Genomic DNA, 18,146 nt, shown 5'->3' with positions numbered 1-18,146 from the left:
CTCTTCAGCATTGCCCAGGTCCAGGACCTGTGCCGAGCACTGCTAGGACTGGCGCCAGCCCGCAAAGGGCTCACGGTGTAGTTGGGAGGTGTCAGAAGGAAATGATCAGACACATGGAAGGAACATCATGGTGCAGTTTTAGAAACAGGCACAGGGATCTGAGCCTGAAACTCAGGAGGAGAAAAGAGACAAGGCTTCCAAGAAAAGGTAATGCCAGAGCCGTGACTGAAAGGACGAGAAAGAGTTGACAGGGAAAGCAGGGGGAAGGACATTCTAGGTGAAGAGGACAGCAAAGCAAAAGGCACACAGGGAACAAACATGGAGTTCGTTATAGACCAGAAACTATAACGCCATCTTGGAGCACTGGGGCATAGTGGGAAAGGTCTCCAGGATTCGTGTAACTATCCTGAATAAAGTTATAGTTTGGCAAATTGTTTAAAGACTGGATAGCTTTTTTTAAAAATTAAGGTTGTGTGAGTGTAACGTGTAGTGTTTCAGGAATGTTTTGGTGATGTAGTCAGGGGCTTGGATTTTATCATGTGGACCAAGAGTCTCTGGGTGGATTTCTGGGAGTGCACTATATGTACATAGATCACGTGTGTATGTGTGCTCATGCAAATGTGTGTGCATGTATGCACATGCAAATGTGCACATGTTTTTGCTTATTTGTTTTGAGAGAGGGTTAATTGCTTTCATCAGATTTTCAAGGCGTCTATGACACAAAAAAAGGTAAGAACCATTGCTATTGGTCATGAAAGGGTTTGAGCAGAAGAGTAACGTGCTCCAATTTGTATTTCAGAAAGACAATTCTTGGATCTGTGTGGAGGATGGACATTGGGCCAACAGGACTATGGCAGGGAGGCTGGCTAGGAAGTTGTTGGCAGCAGCCCAGGCCGAGATTACAATGAGAGCTTGAATTAGGGCAATGGCAATAGCAATGTGGAACTGAAGATAGATCTGAAAATCATGAAGAAGTCAAAATATCAGGACTTGACAGTTGCGGAGTGATGGGAAGTGAGGCAGAGGGAGGAGTCAAAAGTCAGGGTTTCTGACTTTGATGACAGGGGATGTGTTGTTACTGACTGAGAGGGAGGAGAGACAGCAAGCAGGCTTGGGGAAGGGAAAAGTGAGTTCAGTGTGAGTTTAGGTTTCCTGGGGAACCACCTAGGTATATAACCATACCTGAAGCCAGTATGAGTTGAGAACGTATGTGTAAATAGGTTAACAGTTAAAATCAGGAGACTACAGAGAAAGAACTGAATGAGTGAGCAGACAAGGTGGGACCTTTGAGCTACCCCATCTATTATCCTCCTTTACCAGATGAGGAAAATGGGGCTCTCAGGGTTAAATGACTTGCTCAAATTCAGAGGTATCAAACCTGATAACTTTCAGAACAGGGCCTTGGAACCAGGTCTGTAATTCTTACCCAGTTCTCTCTGCTCACAGACTTGACTTGAAAATGAGGTGACCTGACATCCTCCGGTTTGTCTATGTCTAAATCCATCACTTCCAGTGGACAGTAGCTCTTTCTTTAACCTCAAGTTCTGTTTCAGATTAATGACAGTTTCCCCCCAACCCACCTCAGCCCTGTCCCTTGAAAGTAGACCATTTTGAGAGCTTGTTACCAAGTTCAAAATTGTCCTCGTTGCTCAGAATGTGTTTGGAACTGGACTCTGGGAATTTCCACTAGGGTTCTAGAATGGCTTCCTGGAAAGAACCTTGATATTGATGATGGAAAATATTCCTTTGACTTTTTTTTTAAAAGAGGTTTATTGAGGTATAGTTTTCATACAGTAAATTTCACCCTCTCAGTGCACAGTTCTGTAAGTTTAACATACACCATCATGTAACTGCCACCACCATCTAGATATAGAACATTTCCATTCCTCCCAAAAAGTTCCTTTATGCCCCTTTGTAGCCAACCTCCAGCCTCTCCCCCAGTGCCTGGCAATCAGGAATCTTTTTTCTATCACTATAATTTTTCCTTTTGTAGAACATCATATAAGTAGAGTTTTATAATTTGTAGCTTTTTGGGCCTGCTCATTTTACTTAACCTAATTATTTAGATTTACCCACGTGGTTTTGTATATCAGTCATTTTTTCCTTTCTACTGCTGAGTAGTATTCTATATTCCACAGTTTGTTTATCCATTAACCAGCTGACTGGTCATTTGTTTGCATCTGGTTTTTGACAATTATGAATATCTGAATACAGTCTTTTATTTGAACTTAGTTTTAATTTTCTTGGATAAATACCAAGGAATACTAGTGTGTTGCTGAATTATATACCAACTGAAGGTTTAATTTTCTGAGAAACTTCCAAAATGTTTTTCAAAGTGATTGTACCATTTTCCATCTGCCTCACAATGTCTGAGAGCTGCAGTTATTTGGTATCATTGTTAGCATGTGGTATGGTCAGTTTTTTAAAATGATGCCAACGGGGACATAACAATATGTCATTGCGGATTTTAATTTGTATTTCCTTAATGACTAATGATGCTAGGCATATTTTTGTATGCTTAATTGCCATTCTTTATTTTGTTTGGGAAAGGGTCTCCTAAAATTTTTTGACCATTTTTTTTTTTTTGAAAGGTTTTTGCTATAGGGCACGTGCACTCACCAGACAGACAGAGAGAGACATAGAGACAGAAAGAGAGAAATCACCCCCAAGGGGGGATGATCACGCCGCAATCCCTTTACGCCCTGGCGTGAGTTTTAAGCCACCGGGTCTGGGACGTGAACCGTGGTCGACTACGTGGGTGTCCAGTGACATAGCCATTACGCTAACTGCTGGTTCCCTTTTGACCATTTTTTTATAGGGCTGTTTATTTTCTTATCATTCAGTTTGAAGCGTTCTTCATATTTGATAAATACAAATCCTTTATCAGATATGTGTTATGAGAATATTTTCTTCAGTCTGTGGGTTACCTTTTTGTTTTTTTGACCATGTCTTAGAAATAGCAGAAGTTATTGATTTTGATAAAGTCCACTAGTGGAGAAAAAAATTAGCCCTAGATTAAACACTGCTCTGGTCCCATCTAAACAAGCTTAAAAGTAATACCTAAAATGTTCAGTGTTTACAATAAATTTAATGGTGTCCCAGAAAAAAAGTTTAAGATTATTTAACTGAATACAAAGACATTTGGCACTAGACAAAATTCATAATGTCTGATACCCAATTATAAATTATACAATAAAAAGGAAAGAAAAAGAGAAATTCAAACCATGATAAGGGAGAAAAGCAGTCATCCAAAAGGGACTCAGAAATAAGTTAGAGTATGAACTTAGAAGTCAAAAACATAAAAAGCCATTGTAACAGTATTCATGTATGCCTGAAGATTGAGGAAAGAACAAGTTAAACGGGACCATAGTAGATAAAAAAAACTACCTAAATTGGAGCCAGCAGGTGGCATGGTGGTTAAGGCACTGAACTCCCACATGTCCAATTCTAGTTTATGTCCGGACCTGGCGGTTTGGAAAATTATGCTGGGCACATGTGTGTGGGTGCCCAAAATCCTGAGAGGAGAATGGATTATGTTATGGCCATCCCCCCTTGGGGTGATTTCTCACTTCTCTCTCACTGTCTCTCTCTAGTGAGTGCATGCACCCTGTGGCAAAACAAAACAAAACAACAAACAAACAAAAATTACCCAAATTAAGTTTTTAGCAACAAAAACTCCAATTAATTGGTGCTAAAAGCAGATTGCAAAGAACAGATTAAACTTGTCAGTGCAGCCCTGTGACCTAATGGTTAAAGGAGCCAGATCTCATATAGCCGACCACATGGTTTGAATCCCAGACCTGGCAGCTTGAAAAACACACTAGGCATGCATAGATGTATGGCCTGAATTCCAACAGGATAGAGAAATGGAAGAGAAGGATTGTGGTGTGACCATGCCCCACAGGTGGGTGCTTTCTCCCTCTTCCTCTCTCTCTCTGTCTCTCTCTGGTAAGTCTGTCCCCTGTGTGAAATAAAAGAAAAGATTAATGGATCTGAAGCTATCACAATGGAAACTATCTAAAGTGAGAAAACTATCCAAAACAAGGAAAAAACACTGAACAAAATGAACGGAGAATCAGTGAGCTGCAGAACTTCAGTGGTTAAATATACATGTAATTAGAGTCCCAGAAAAAAGAAATGGAGAAAAAGAAGAGTGAAAAAAAATATTTAAAGAGGAGCCAGCAGATAGCACAGAGGTTAAGGCACTGGATCTCACATGGCTGACTCCCTGGTCCAAGTCTCAGACCTGGCGACTTGAGAATCATGCTGGGCATGTGTGCATGTATGCCTAAACTTGTGAGAGGACAATAAAGGAGAAGGAATTATGGTTTGGCCATTCCCTGGGAAGTGATTTCTCACATGTGAGAGGGGAAGGGAGGAGAAAGAATTGTGGTGTGGCCATTCCCTGGGGAGTGATTCTCACTCTCCCTCTCTCTCCTTTTGGTGACTGCATGCGCCATAGCAAACTACAAAAAAAAAAAAAAAGTTTTTTGAAGAAATAATGAAGAAGATTTTCCAAATTGGATAAAAATGATGAAACAATCTATCTAAGAAGCCTAAGGAAAGTTAAGCACATGGCTCATGCAAAAACTATAAAAGGTCCAGATTTAATCAGATTACAGCCAGTAATAAAGAGAATCTTGGGACTGGCAGGCGGCATGGTGGTTAAGAGCACTGGACTCCTATATGGCCAACCACAATTCGAGTCCTAGACCTGGCAGCTTGCTTTCTTACTTTCCCTCTCTCTCTTACTCTGTCCCTCTCTGGTCAAATTAAAAATAAATAAATAAATAAGTTAAATAAGATAATTAAAAAATAGAGAATCTTAAAACATCCATAGAAAGCAACATATCATAAGCAACATAAGCCAAAAACAGTGAAGCAGCACCTTTTAAAAGATGAAGTGAAGAGGCCAGAAGGTGGCATGGTGGTTAAGGTGCACATGGCTGACCATAGTTTGTGTCCAGACTGGGCGGCTGGGTACATGCCCAATATCCCAAGAGAGGAGAATGGAGGAGAAAGGATTGAAGCATGGCCATCCCCCTGAGCGGTGATTTCTCACTTCCCTCTCTCTGTTTCTGTCTCGCTCTCTCCCTGGTGAGCACATGTGCCCGATGGCAAAAGAATCTTTAAAAAAAAAAAAAAAAGATGAAGTAAAGAGCTAGCCTTGGAACCGGCAGTTAGCGTAATGGCTATGTCGCTGGACTCCCATGTAGTTGATGGTGGGTTAAGTCCCGGACCCGGTGGCTTAAACTCACACCGGGCATGTTTGCATGCATGCCCATGATCCTGAGAGGAGAATGGAGGAGAAAGGATTGAAGCATGGCCATCCCCCTGAGCGGTGATTTCTCACTTCCCTCTCTCTGTTTCTGTCTCGCTCTCTCCCTGGTGAGCACATGTGCCCGATGGCAAAAGAATCTTTAAAAAAAAAAAAAAAAAGAAAAAGAGCTAGACTTGTCATCTACTGGTTAAGGGAGCTGGCCAGTCGAGGTTTGAATCTTGGTCTCCACAGCTTGAAAAATATGCCATGAACATGAGCAAGTGCATGTATGCCCCCAATCCAGGAGGATGGAGAAAAGAAGGAGAAAGGAGTGCAGTTTGACTATGCCCAGTTGGGGAGTACTTTTTCCCCTCCCTCTCTCTCTGTCTAGCAAGTGCATGTGCCCTCTCACAGTTTAAAAAAATGAAACTAAGATAATATGAAATTAAGATAATATAATTCTATGTGCAGAGAAAATGTTTCAAAAATGAAAAAGAAACAAATATTTTCTCAGATGTACAAAAACTGAAAAAAAAATTACTACCAGACCAACACATTAAGAAGTGTTAAAGGAAGTCCTACAAGCAGAAGGAAAATAACACAGAATGGAAATCAGGATCTACATGAGAGAGAGGAGCAACAGGAAAGACAAGGGTGCCCATCCTGAGCTAATAGCAAAGCCCACTGCCCAGCCTGCAGTGTGGGAGGAGGGCCTACCCCAGCCTGCACACCACGCATTGCACAGTGTGCACACTGTACTACCACCTTACATTCTACCTGTCCAGCTTAGCCTCCAGCCACCATGGGGGCAGATAATTTGGGGTCTACAGGAACCAAGCACCTTATGACAGGTTTGGGAGAAATTCTCTCTCCACACCTCCCTCCCACCCCTAGCAGTAAAAGGAGAGATGTTCCTCTCTCAAACCCTGAACCTGAAACTCCCACCTACAGTAGAGGAGGGAAACTGGCACAGAGCTAACACACACCACAGGAAAGCGCAGGAGCATACTATAGGAACATACTCTGAAGAAGTAGGAAGGAGTGAATACATCACCAGACGATTAAAGATCTAAGAGTCCCAGGAAATAGGAGAAAACCAGGAAATACCTCCTCCCCAAAGGAATATAACTCCTCACCAAAAATGGCTAAAACACAAGAGATCACAGTAATGTCAGAAAAAGAACTCAGACTATTAATTGTAGCAAAACTCAATGCGTTGCAGAAAAAAACAGACAATCAGTTCCAGGAGATGAGAAATCCTTCCATGACTTAAAGGAGGAACTCTATAAAGAGACATCCTGATAAAGAATCAAACAGAACTTCTGGAATAAAAAAATTGATGATCAAAACCTCTCTCAAAAGTATCAACAGCAGATTAGACCATGCAGAAGAAAGTATCTCTGAACTTGGAGATAAAACTTTTAATTTAAGAGAACAGCAGGTGGCATAGTGGTTAAGGCGTGGACACTGCCACATGGCCAACCGTGGTTTGAGTCCTGGACCTGGTGGCTTGCTTTCTCACTTTCCCTCTCTCTCTTTTTCTCTCTCTCTGTGTCTCTGTCTGGTCAAATTAAAATAAATAAATAGATAAATAAAATTAAATAAATAATTCTTTAAAAAAAATCTCTTATTTAGTCCAAGCAACTAAAAATAATGGAAGAATAACCATTAAAAATGAGGGCAACATACAGGAAATCCTAGACACCATTAAATAGCCAAATATGCAAATAATATTAGGTTGTTGGAAAAATAATTTTCCTTAGGAAAACGTGTCATGAGTTTTCAGACAAACCTGTAGGTATTTCAGAAGGTGAAGAGATAGAAAAAGATATAGAAAAAAAATTTTTAATATTATTTATTTAATTTTATTTATTACTATTATTTTAATTTGATCAGAAGGGGACAGAGAGAGAGAAAGGGAAAGTAAGAAAACAATCCACCAGGTCTGGGACTTGAACTATGGTTGGCCATGTGAGAGTCCAGCACCTTAACCACCATGCCACCTGCTGGCCCCACAGAAAATCTTTTTCATGATACATGAGCTGAAAACTTTCCTAACAGCCACATTGGTAAAAAGCAAAGACAAAGACAATATTCTAAAAATGGCAAAGAAAAAAGGCCAAGTTACTTAACAAAGGTTACTCCATTAGACCAACATCAGACCTCTCAACTGAAACAATGCAGACAAGGAAATAATGGGAAGACATGTTTAAAATTGAAAGAAAAAAAATTCACGCCACCAGATAGTATAGTGGTTAAAGCACTGAACTCCCACATGGCCAAATGAGGTTTGAGTCCCAAGACTGGAGGTTTGAAAATCACACTGGGCACATGTGAGTACCCAAAATCTCAGGAGGAGAATGGAAGAAAAGGGATTATGGCATGGCCATCCTCCCTGGGGGCAATTTCTCACTTTTCCTCTTACTGTGTCTCTGTCCTCTCTCTCTTGCGCACTCACACACCCTATTGCAAAAACATTTTAAAAAGGGTTTGAGTCCCAAGACTGGAGGTTTGAAAATCACACTGGGCACATGTGAGTACCCAAAATCTCAGGAGGAGAATGGAAGAAAAGGGATTATGGCATGGCCATCCTCCCTGGGGGCAATTTCTCACTTTTCCTCTTACTGTGTCTCTGTCCTCTCTCTCTTGCGCACTCACACACCCTATTGCAAAAACATTTTAAAAAGGAACCAGTGGGGACCAGCAGGTGGTGTGGTGGTTAAGGCGCTGGACACTCCCATATGGCCAACCATTGTTCGAATCCCAGACCTGGTAGCTTGCTTTTTCACTTTCCCTCTCCCTCTCTCCCTCTCTCTCTCTGTATGTCTCTCTCTGGTCAAATTTAAAAGAAAAAAAAGAATGAATAAATAAAATTAAATAAAAAATAATTCTTAAAAAAAAATCATGACTTAAAAAAAAAAAAAAAGGAACCAGCAGATGGTATAATGGTTAGGTCTCCGAACTCCCACATAGTCAACCACTGTTTCAGTCCCAGACCCAGCGGCTTTAAAACACTCACTGGGCGTGTGTGCATACATGCCCAAGATCCCAAAAAGAGAATGGAGAAGGGGTTGTGTGGGCCATCCACCCTGGGATTATTTCTCCTTTCTGTCTCTCTGTCTCTTTCTGTCTGATGAGCACATGTGCCCTATGGCAAAAATCTCTCTCTCTCTCAAAAAAAAAAAAAAAAAAAAAAAATCCTTAAAGAAAAAGAAAAAAATTTTCAGCCAAGAGTGCTATACCTAGCAAGATTACCCATCAAATGGGATGGAAAAATAAAATCATTCCCAGATAAACAAATGCTGAAAGAATTCACTAAAACTAATCCAGCTGTTCAAGAAGTACTGAAGTGATTACCATTCCAGAAAAACTAGTGGGAGATAGATAGAAGTAAGGAAACACAAAACAATTAGGAAAAAAAAAGGTAACAAAATGACAGGGATAAGTCCACACATATTGGTAATAATATTGAATGTCAATGGATCAAATTCCCCAACTAAAAGGCTAAAATTTCACGTTCAACTGTTTTACACAAGCAGGTTTAACTACACATTCACCAATTATTTGACCGACAGTTGTCTCCGCAGGTTTCATATTGAATTTGTGTGTTTATTGTTATAACTATTATTCATTGTATAAAACTAGGTCATGGGGGAAATGTCCAAATGTTCTAAGTGACTGAGTCTTGGGAATGAATTTAAAGAAGGCTAAAATCAAGAACTTTGTAAAGCCGATCAATCACCAACTCACTGATTTTTACCATGTCTTCACTTTTAAACATGTCTTTCCAACTTTGTTTTGTTTTTGCTTTTTTGAGGACTTACTTCTTTATGCACAGTATAGCACTGTGGTCTTACAAGAACTCACAGTGATTGAAGAGAAGTTTTCTTTTTCTATTTCTTCCTAATGAGCTATTGTTATGTACAATTTTACCTATCTCTAACTGGACCAATGATGGATATTACAGATCTTTCCAGATTATATACTTTTATCTCCCACGATCTTCTACATGAATATTACAGATGATTCTTTCATTGGCTAAGTTAAGATTTTCTTTGTTTTAAAAAATCAGTTCTTGGGACCAGCAGATGGTGTAATGGTTACATCACTGGACTCCCACTTGGCCAACCACAGTTCAAGTCCTGGACCTAGCAGGTTCAAACTCATATGTGTGTGTGTGCCCAAGATCCTGGGAGGAGAATGGAGTAGAAAGGGGACCAGCAGTTGGCATAATGGCTGTCGCTAGACTCCCATGTAGTCGACCGCAGTTTGAGTCCTGGACCCGGTGGCTTAAACTCACGCCAGGCATGTGTGCGTCATGCCTAAGATCCCAAGAGGAGAATGGAGGAGAAGGGATTGCAGTGTGGCCATTCCCCCGGGGGGTGATTTCTCACTTTCTGTCTCTCTGTCTCTCTGTCTTTCTGGCGAGTGCACGTGCCCTATCCCTTTTGTGGGGTGATATTTCTTACTTTCCCTCTCACTATCTTTGTCTCTCTTTCTCTGGCCAGCACAGGTGCCCTAAGGTTAAAAACCTTCTTTAAAAAATACTAGAAATTGGGAACCAGCAGTTGGCGTAATGGCTATGTCGCTGGACTCCCATGTAGTCGACCGTGGTTCACGTCCCAGACCCGGTGGCTTAAAACTCACGCCGGGCGCGTGTGCGTGCGTGCCCAAGATCCCGAGAGGAGAATGGAGGAGAAGGGATTGCGGCGTGGCCATCCCCTCTGGGGGGTGATTTCTCGCTTTCTGTCTCTCTGTCTCTCTCTGTCTGTCTGGCGAGCGCATGCGCCCTATAGTGAAAATCTCTCAAAAAAAAAATACTAGAAATGGTAAATATATGACTAAGTAGATTTTTAAATGATTATTTATTTAATTTTATTTATTATTATTATTTTTTAACTTGATAAGAGAAAGAGAGAGAGAAAGAGAAAGTGAGAAAGCAAGCCACCAGGTCCAAGACTCTATGGTGGGTCATGTGAAATTCCACACCACCTGCAGGCCCCAGTAAGTAGATTTTTTATTTTTAAAACCCTTTAAGAGATAATTGACTGGGAAGCAGGTGGTGTGGTGGTTAAAGTGCTGGACACTCCCACATGGCCAACTGTGGTTTGAGTCCTGGACCTGGTGGCTTGCTTTCTCATCTTCTCTCTCTCTTTCTCTCATCAAATTAAAATAAATGAATGAATAAATAAAATTAAATTTAAAGCAAAAGAGCAATAATTAACTGACAGGACCAGCAGATAGCATAATGGTTACCTCACTGGACTCCCACGTAGTTTATCCTGGTTTGAATTGGACCCAGCAGCTTAGAACTCATGTGGGGTACATGTGCATGCATGCCCAAGATCCTGAGAGGAGAATGGAGAAGGGATTACAGCATGGTCATCCTCGCTGGGAGGTGATTTCTTACTTTATGTCTCTCTGTCTCTCTCTGTCTCTCCAATGAGTGCATGCACCCTAAATCTCTTTTAAATGAATGAATAAATAAAATTAAATTTAAAGCAAAAGAGCAATAATTAACTGACAGGACCAGCAGATAGCATAATGGTTACATCACTGGACTCCCACGTAGTTTATCCTGGTTTGAATTGGACCCAGCAGCTTAGAACTCATGTGGGGTACATGTGCATGCATGCCCAAGATCCTGAGAGGAGAATGGAGAAGGGATTACAGCATTGTCATCCTCCCTGGGAGGTGATTTCTTACTTTATGTCTCTCTGTCTCTCTCTGTCTCTCCAATGAGTGCATGCACCCTAAATCTCTTTAAAAAGCTTTCTGGGGAACCAGCAGTTAGCATAATGGCTATGTCGCTGGACTCACACGTAGTTGACCACGGTTTGCGTCCTGGACCAGGTGGCTTAAAACTCATGCCGGGTGCGTGTGTGTGCATGCCCAAGATCCCGAGAGGAGAATGGAGGAGAAGGGATTGTGGCGTGACCATCCCCCCTAGGGGGTGATTTCTTGCTTTCTGTCTCTATGTTTCTCATTGTCTGGCGAGCGCACGCGCCCTATAGCAAAAACCTCCCCCCTGCCCCAAAAAAAAGCTTTCTGAAAAAAAAGATATTTGACTATGGGCAGCAGGTGGCATGGTGGTTGAAGCACTGGACTCCCACATGGTCAACCGCAATTCAAGTCCTGGACCTGGTGACTTGCTTTCTCACTTTCTCTTTCTCTATCTGGTAAAAATAAAAAATGATAATAATAAATAAAATTATTATTTTTTTTTTTTTGTGAGAGGTTTTTGCTATAGGGATGATTCCAGGTTCCCATCTGGAGACCTCCCTGAATATAACTAGCACACATGTACCCATGATCTGGATCCGGAACTAGGGGACTGCAGTGTTGAAACTGTATGGAGTGTTATCTCTCTATCTCTGTCTCTTCTTTCCTCTTCCTCTGTATCTCTCAAAGAAATAAAGAACCAACAAATAAAATAAAATGTGTGGGACTGGCCCTATAGCACAGTGATTAAGGGAGCTGAATCCCACATGGCTGACTATGGTTCAAATCCAGAGTACATCTTGAAAAACATACTGTGTGTGTGTGTGTGTGTGTGTGTGTGTATGTTGCCTAAAATTCTGGCTATGGAGAAGTGGGGAAAAAAGTATTGCAGCATGACCACATCCTATTGGTATTTTTATCTCTCCTCCCACAATAAAAGTGTGAAAAATGCTGTAAAAGATGTATTTTGAATGGGATGAAAATGCAAAATATTAGAATTTGTGGGCTGCCCCTGAAGTGGTACTTAAGAGGAAATCTATTACATTAAAGTATTACTTATTAAACATTTAATTATTATTTATAAACAATTAATTGGACCAGCAGGTGGCATGATAATTTGGGTGGCTAAATCCCAGATGGCCAACTCTGTGATTTGAATCCTGGACCCAGTGGCTTGAAAAACATACCAGGTACATGTGTGTGCCCAAAATCCTGAAAGAAGAGGAAAAGGGAGGAGAAGGGATTATGGTGTGACTATCCACTTTGCAGTGGTACTTTCTTTCCCTTTTTCTTTCCTTCTCTGTCTCTCTCTAGCAAGGACACACACCATCTGGTCAATTAAAAAAAAAAAGTAATTCTCTCAAAATTAATTGTGGCATTAACCTATAATAATTCAAATTAGATTAGCAGAAAATTAACATCCCAAATCAGTAACATCAAATTCAACCTTATGAAATAGGAGAAAAATAACCAATTAAAACCCATGTAAGCAAAGAGAAGAAAAAATAATGGTCAAAGTGAAAAATCAATGAAAAAGAAAACAGCAGCAACAACAAATAGAGAAAAATAAATGCAATGAAAAACAGTAAAAGATCAATAAAACTGATCAACTTTAGCCAAAACAATCAGGAAAATAGAAGGCATAAATTGCCAATATCAGGAATGAAGAACATGATCACTATAGAACCTATAGCTATTAAAAATATAGGGCCAGAAGATGGCATAAAGGTTTAGGTGACTGTATCCCACATGGTCGACTGCACAGTTTGAGTCCTAGACTAAGCAGCTTTAAAAACATACTGGGCATGTGTGCATGCATGTCTAAAATTCTAAGAGAACAGAGAAGAGATATGACTGCTACTCCCCCAAGGGGGAGCGATTTCTCACTTTCTCTGTCCCTGTCTAATTTCACATTTTACATAAAGTCCCTATCATGATGGATACTATATATATTTTTTAACAGAAAATTTTAAATTATTTGTCTGTTAAATATTTCTTCCCTTCTATCTCATACTCACTCCTCTACCACCCACTTTCTACTATCCACTTTCCTCCCTTACAGTCTCTAGTGTCTACACTTATCCTCTCTACTGTCATATCTTCAGATCTCTCCATTTCTGCCGTAGAGTGCAGATACTTGGTACAAATTAAGTGGAGATATACAGTGTGTATCTTCCAAAGTCTGGCTTACTTGGTTCAACATTAAGTCCTCTATGTTCATCCGCTTTGAATCAAATGATAGTATCTCACTGTTACGCTGAGTAATATTCAATAGTATATATGTGCCACGGTTTTTCAATTCAGTCATCAGGTTTTGAACACTTAGGTTAGTTAGTGTTTTAGCAATTGTGAATAATGCTGCAGTAAACACTGATGTACCAGTGTCTTTCTGATTGTTTTCCTGTCCTTTGGGTAAATACCAAGGAGTGGGGTTACTGGGACATATGGTAGTTCTATTTTTAAGTTTTTGAGGAAACTCCATATTGTTTTCTATAGAGATTATACTAATTTATATTCCTATCAATAGTGTAAAGGTGTTCCCTTTTCACCACAGCCTAGCCAGTACTTGTTGTTTAATTATTTTTTTTTTTTACCCTAGCCATTCTAACTGGGGTTAAAGGGTATTTTTTTGTTTTTGTTTTTTGCTTTAAGAGAGATTTTTGCTATAGGGCGCATGTGCTCCCAGGAAGACAGAGAGAAAGTGAGAAATCAAATTTGCATTTGCCTTATGACAAGAGACTTTAGACATTTTTAAAATTTCTTTTCTTTTTAGTTTTTATTAAAGTTTTTTGCTATAGGGTGTGCATACTTAGGCAGAGCAAGACAGAAAGGGAGATAGCCTTAGATTACAGAATACAAAGATGCTTGAGCATATACATTTACTCCTTTCTCTATCAATAGATCATTCACATGATATGAAAAAAAAGTTTTCAAAGATATAAACATCTTTGGCTAAGAAAAGTTTTTTTTGTTTTGTTTTGCTTTGTAGGTTTTTTTTTGTTTTTTTTTTTTTTTTTTTTTTTCTTGCGTGCACTCACGGTTTTTTATTCATTCATTTTTTTTTGCTATAGGACACATGCGTTTTCCAGAGACAAAGAGAGAGAGAGGTAAAGTGAGAAATCAGCTCCTGAGGGGATGGCCATCCAGTGATCCCTTCTCCTCCACTCTCCTCTTGGGATTTTGGGTATGCATGCATATGTGCCTAGGATGATTTTTCAAGCCACTGAGTCCAAGACTCAAACCACATAGCCGGCCACGTGGAATCTAGCACCCCAACTTGCATTCCACCTACGGGCCCCAAGAAACTAGATCTTAAATGTCCTACACACACACACACACACACACACACACACACACATTAATAAGTAAATGACCTGATGGTAGGTTATTTAACTTGAATGTGGTATTCATTTCATAGCCTATACACATACAAAATATCATAGTGTACACCAAAAACATATACAATCTTTGTCAATTACACTTCAGTAAAACTCTAAAAATGTGGGTTAGCAGGTGGTGTGATAGTGAAAGCACAGGATCCCATGTGACAGACTGTCTGTTGGAGTCTCTGACCTGACAGCTTGAAAAAACCCACCAGGCGCATGTATGTGCATACCCCAAATCCCGAGAGGAGAGTGGGGGAGAAAGGACTGCTGCATGGTCATCTCCTCTGGAAGGTAGATTTCTCACTTTTCCTCTCTGTCCCTTTCTCTCTCAAGTGACCACAGATGCCATGTGGCAAAAATCTAGAAAGAAAACAAAATAAACAAACAAAAATACAAGGAACTCTAAAAACGAAACAAGTAAATCAATATACAAAGAGAAGAGAGAAGAAGAAAGCATTTTGAGATCTTTAAAACAGGTGAAGAGGGACCAGCAGATGGCATAACGCTTGTGTTGCTGGACTCCCACGTAGTTAACTGCAGTTCAAGTCCCAGACACGGCAGCTTAAAACTCATGCCGGGTGTGTGTGTGTGCATGCCCAAAATCCTAAAAGGAGAATGGAGGAGATGGGATTGCAGTGTGGCCATCCTCCCTGGGAGGGGTTTCTCACTTTCTATCTCTCTGTCTCTCTGGCGCATGCACCAGCCCTATAGCAAACATCTCAAGAAAAAAAAGTGGGGAGGGGGGATAGAAAGCTTAATGATAACTGGATGGTGAGAAAGCTCAGGAGCAGCCTGCTTTCCAAAAGCGTGTAAATTGCCAGTACCACCTCACAGAACATGGGTAGCAGGTGAGAGAGAGGGACCAGCCCACAAGAAAAGACCTGAAGATAAACCTCCATGGGTACACAATGTATGATGGACACTTACTCATTCTTAATTATATATGAACAAATAGACAAGGCTCATCTGGCATTTGGGAAAAACATCCAAACAATAGGAGAACAGAAAGTGAAGGGAAGGGAGGGAATCAAAGAAATAATTCAAGAAAATTCCAGAGATTCCTGAGTTTCTAAACTGAAAAGGCTCACTGAATATCCACCACAATAGATGTAAATACGAGGGCATAGGAGGAGAGAACTTTTCCAAAGTTCATGGAAAATGCCTATTATGAAAAAACTGCAAAATTTTAATATATTGGTTCCAAAGAAAATATTCTGTAAGCATCCATAAAGAAAAATGAATATAGAAATAATTCTTCAGTTGCACTAGCCTCATTTCAGAAGCTTCATAGCCATGCATACTACTGACCAACACAGGCATAGAACATTTCCAGCATGGCAGATCATTCTATTAGACAGCCCTGCTCTGAGTATCTGGTTTTTTACTTAGAGTAGACTTGCCTTTCATGAAATTTTATTTTGTACATCCTTTCATGTTGATCAAGTGTCCCGAATTACATTTTGTTTAGTTGTGTTGTTGTGAGACAAATGCATATTTTCTTTTTAAAAATGTGCATTATCAATATCATTGGTTTTTATTTTGTTTTTCAGTTATTTTTTCAGCAGTGATATTTGGGACTCTTACAAATCAAGATCTGCCTGTGATCAAGTGTGTTTTAATCAATCATAAGAGCAACGATTCGTCAGTGGGGAAGTCATCGTATCCCATGGTAATGTAATGTAATGTTAAAATGATAGCTTTAGCTGTTGTTCTCTAGAGACCATACTTTGTAAGCTTTTGAGACTATATGGCTATATGGACTTTTCTTGTTATATATTTAAGTTTACAATGTACTCATATCTGGTATAGATGCAACATCTATATCTCTAGCTACCCGGCACTCCATTCCATCAAGAGCCGTGGTCTCCTTTGGGTGTAGATTCAGAAATGACAGATACCCCGGATGAAGTAACAAGTATTTCCCTTTCTCTTTGAAGAGCATTCGGGCTTCACTTCCAAGATTGAATCCCTCACTTCCAAAGACCTCTTGTATATAAATAGATCTTCCACTTGCACATTAAAACCCACCTGTATAATATATTCCATTTCTATGTCCCCAAAGTTGCTCTGGTGCTAATTGATTTCTGTTTATAGCCTTGTCTCCTTCCCAGACCTAAGAGCTCAACATTGTTTCGGACTACTTTTCCACCCTTGCCTTCGGTTTGGGTCAGTTCCCCAGTCAGTTCCCTCTAAGAGTTCTCATACACTCACATATTCTGTAGTCTCACAGTCACTTCCCTAATTCAAGCTCTCATTAAGTCCCTCATGATCTCGGTGGTATACTAAGTGGCCTCTTCCTGCTTCAGTTCACCTCAGATACAATTGCCTGACTAGCCTCCATGAAGCACAATTCCAATCCTTTACTGCCTGGCTCAGCACCTTCTCGTTATTTAGATTGACACCCCAATCGCTGACAGGAACCAGACATGGCACAGACGTGGCACAGCGTGCTCTGCAGGGCTGGACCCACTTGGGAATGTCCTGGTTTGTGTCCTAAAAGCTCCCTGTGCAAGCAAAACGTGCACGTTCCTCTGATCTGGGCTGCCTGACGCTGGGGGTGGATTGCTGTGTGAAGACTCTTGACGGTTCCTATTTTTCTCTTTCTCTGGCTCTTTCCTGGAAGGAAAACAATAAACAAACTTTTAAAAATAGTAAAACTTCTCCTTAATCTGGCACTAGCTCCTTCACATTCCCACCTTGTTTTTCATGATTCCTCTTTTATGCTGTTTTTCTAACATAACTATTTCCACCCCTCTATTCTTGTTTATCGTGAATTTACTCAGACAAAGGAAGCTTAAATGATAGAGAACTAAACATAGTGGATATCTGTACATACCAAAGAGTGAATGTAAATCAGCCAACTCCACGGACGTTTTCAGTTAAGGATTTATACAAGTATACGCTCACCTTTATTCTTTTACTTAGGTTATTACTCATAAATACATGATATGAGGACCTGTTCAGAAGGGGCCAGTAGGTGGCATGGGGGTTAAGGCACTGGGTCCCACATGGCCAACCACACAGTTTCAGTCCTGGCCCCACAGCTTGAAAATCACACCCAGTGAGTGTGCGTGACTACCCAAAATCCTAAGAGGAGAATGAAGGAGAAGGGATTGATTTCTCACCTTCTCTCTCTTTCTTTCTCTGTGTCTTTCTCTAGTGAGCACATATGCCCTATAGCAAAAACTAAAGAAAAAAGAGAGAGAGACTGGAAACATTCTCAACGTTTTAAAAACAGTGTGCAGAAACTGTAGATACAAGAGACAGAGTGGGAGGAGGGTGGGAAATGGCAGAGGGTGAGAAATAGGGGGAAAAATATATATATTTTATATTATAAATATATGTATTTAACAAGAAATGGAAAATTATTTTTTGACAATAACATGTATGATTAAGCCACTTTACAGTGTTTTCTGGATGGGAAATCACATTTTTAAATAAATTTCAAAATAAATAAATAAAAATAATGTGAAATAGGTTTCAATAGCAACATTCTATGTAAATGTTAAATACCTTATTTAATGCATAAGTTTTTTATGCCAGAAGCGTGGTTGTTTTTCATTTTAAAACAGATATTGGTATTGTAACACAGCTTATTAATAATTAAGGCATTTTGCATACATAGTATTTCATTGTGGGCAAACATATTTAATAGCATTTGCTATGATGTTTTTAACTTTTAGTTGTTTTTTTTTCCTCCCTAAGTTTATATCCTTGGTGAGTGAGATAAAAACAGAGAGAGAGCAATAGTACCCAAAGAACATGCTGATGCCTCAGTC

General features: G+C 40.0%; 1 protein-coding gene and 1 long non-coding RNA gene across 2 annotated transcripts in view; one reads left to right on the top strand and one right to left on the bottom strand.

Moving 5' to 3' along the window:
- Positions 1–1,633, bottom strand: part of LOC114005583 (uncharacterized) — an 8,236-nt gene extending 6,603 nt beyond the window's left edge. The window contains exon 1 of the long non-coding RNA XR_003547420.1: positions 1,427–1,633. This is a non-coding gene — a long non-coding RNA (uncharacterized LOC114005583). The remainder of the gene's footprint in view (positions 1–1,426) is intronic.
- A 4,429-nt stretch (positions 1,634–6,062) lies between these two features.
- The window catches only part of FLT3 (fms related receptor tyrosine kinase 3), a 106,220-nt gene continuing 94,136 nt past the window's right edge, over positions 6,063–18,146 (top strand). Inside the window, exons 1-2 of the mRNA XM_027767222.1 lie at positions 6,063–6,111; positions 15,918–16,036. Coding sequence (XP_027623023.1) covers positions 6,063–6,111; positions 15,918–16,036 — 168 coding nt within the window. The remainder of the gene's footprint in view (positions 6,112–15,917; positions 16,037–18,146) is intronic.

The sequence above is a fragment of the Tupaia chinensis genome, unplaced genomic scaffold (genome assembly GCF_000334495.1).
Source record: "Tupaia chinensis unplaced genomic scaffold, TupChi_1.0 Scaffold144045_1, whole genome shotgun sequence".
Taxonomy (NCBI): Eukaryota; Metazoa; Chordata; class Mammalia; order Scandentia; family Tupaiidae; genus Tupaia; species Tupaia belangeri.
This window is presented reverse-complemented; position numbering and strand designations above follow the sequence as displayed.